Raw genomic sequence first — 1,999 nt, forward strand, 5'->3', positions numbered from 1 at the left:
CTCGTCTGTTTACAACTTGTCTCAATCTTATTTTTCCTTTTTTTTTCTGGTTTTTTTTTTCCTTTGCTTTCGCTGTTTTCTTTCTTTGTGTTCATCGCATGCTTTCTCTAGTTCCACTGTGTTCTCTTTGTTTTTTTCTTTTTTTTCTTCAGGGGACGTGTATCAGTTTGTGCGGCTGATGGGTCGCAGTGCTTCTCTGCTTACGTTGGAATGCTCTCTGCGCTGTCACCCGAATATGACGTTTGTGGGTGAAGAAGTTCAAGCAAAGAAACAATCGTTGAAGCAGCTGGTCGCGATGACAGCTGATCTCGTAGAAACCCGTGCGAAACTTGGAAAGCTGTACGGTGTGATCCTGCTGCCGGAGGGTCTTATAGAATTCATACCCGAGGTCGGTTTTCAGCGGAATCAAGACGTATATTCGTGAATCCAGCGGATATATAATTAATAAATATATTTTAAAATATTTTTGAGAGAAAAAACGCGATTTTTATTCATGAAAAACACCGAGTTTCGCCTGATTTCGCGTGCGCTTGCGCGCGTGCGTTCACGTTTCGGGTGTATGTACAGGTCGGAGTACTGATTCAAGAAATAAACAATATTGTTGCTGCTGGTGAATTTGATAGATCCAAGCTTACTCCTGCTAGCAGAGAAGTTTTAGATATGTTGCCGACGCACACACAGCAGCAGCTTCTCCTCGATCGCGACCCCCATGGAAACGTTCAGGTTAGGTTTCTCTCTCTGCTGTTCAGTTTTGTTTTTTTCTGGTTTCTGTATGAGTGGTTTCTGCTGTATTGCAAATTCTGGAACGAGTTGCTGCTGTCAGCTGTTTATTTATTTTATTTATTTTATTTATTTTATTTATTTTATTTATTTTATTTACTTTATTTATTTTATTTTATTTATTTTAACAAAAAAAAAAACGGATCTCTTTGTGTACTGATATGTTGTGCTTTCCTCCATATATTGAATTCAATGCACCCATACGCAGAGTCATCTTCTTATGTAAAACGAAAAAAACAAAGCTTCATATTAATATGCAAAATTAGATTATATTAAAACAAAGAAAGTATTATATTTCATCATATATTTCATCGTATTGTTTCAGTCGTTTTAATAAGTTTAGTGCGGTGATTCTATGCCGTTTTCTTTTTTCTGGTTTGTAGCTGAAGGTGAGCAGACACCGGAACGAGTTGCTGCTGTCAGCTGTGTCTATTTATTTTATTTATTTTATTTATTTTATTTATTTTATTTATTTTATTTATTTTATTTTATTTATTTTTAGGTCGCTTTGATTCATACTGAGCAGTTGCTGTTGGAGATGACAACCGAAGAACTCAAAAGAAGAGGATTCAAGCATCCCTTCAACGGCCGTTGCACATACCTGGGGTACGCATATCTGTTTTTTTATCTTTCTTTCTTTCTCTCTCTCTCTCTCTCTCTTTCTGTCTGTTTGTCTGTATCTCTTTCTCTTTTTTTCTCTATATATGTCTGTCTACAAACCGCAGCAACCCTGCAGCAGCAGCAGCAGCAGCAGCAGCAGCAGCATCATTTGTATAGATAGAACACCTTATTCATGCTTTCACGTGTACATACACCTCACTAAATTATATATTTATAATATTTAATTTATTTTTATTTTTTTTTTTGTTTCAGCTACGAAGGCCGCAGCGGCTTCCCCAGCGACTTCGATTCAATATACTGCTACGCCCTCGGCAATGTAGCTGGCGCTCTGATACAGAACAACGTAAGAAACAATAAAAGTTTTTTTCTCTCTTTTTCTCTCTTTTTCTTTCTTTTTCTTTCTTTTTCTTTCTTTTTCTTTCTTTTTATTTTGTTGTATTTGTTTATATTTGCTTGTTTCTACTTGTTTTATTTCATTTCGATTTGTTTGTGTTACTTAGTTGGTTTTTTAGGGTTTTTGTTTTTATACTGCTGTTGCTGCTGCTGTTGCTGCTGCTGCTGCTGCTGCTGCTGCTGCTGCTGCTGCTGCTGCTGCTGT

The 1,999-nt window shown here is 36.8% G+C and overlaps 1 protein-coding gene across 1 annotated transcript in view; it reads left to right on the forward strand.

The window, feature by feature from the left end:
* EMH_0072560 (uncharacterized protein) overlaps positions 1-1,913 on the forward strand; it is a gene marked incomplete at both ends in the record, with an annotated part of 2,495 nt that extends 582 nt beyond the window's left edge. The window contains 5 exons of the mRNA XM_013499230.1: positions 153-388; positions 568-723; positions 1,283-1,386; positions 1,654-1,744; positions 1,902-1,913. Of these exons, the coding sequence (XP_013354684.1) occupies positions 153-388; positions 568-723; positions 1,283-1,386; positions 1,654-1,744; positions 1,902-1,913 (599 nt within the window). The remainder of the gene's footprint in view (positions 1-152; positions 389-567; positions 724-1,282; positions 1,387-1,653; positions 1,745-1,901) is intronic.
* Positions 1,914-1,999: the final 86 nt, after the last annotated feature.

Source organism: Eimeria mitis, genomic scaffold (genome assembly GCF_000499745.2).
Source record: "Eimeria mitis Houghton genomic scaffold, Emh_scaff4112, whole genome shotgun sequence".
Classification (NCBI taxonomy): domain Eukaryota; phylum Apicomplexa; class Conoidasida; order Eucoccidiorida; family Eimeriidae; genus Eimeria; species Eimeria mitis.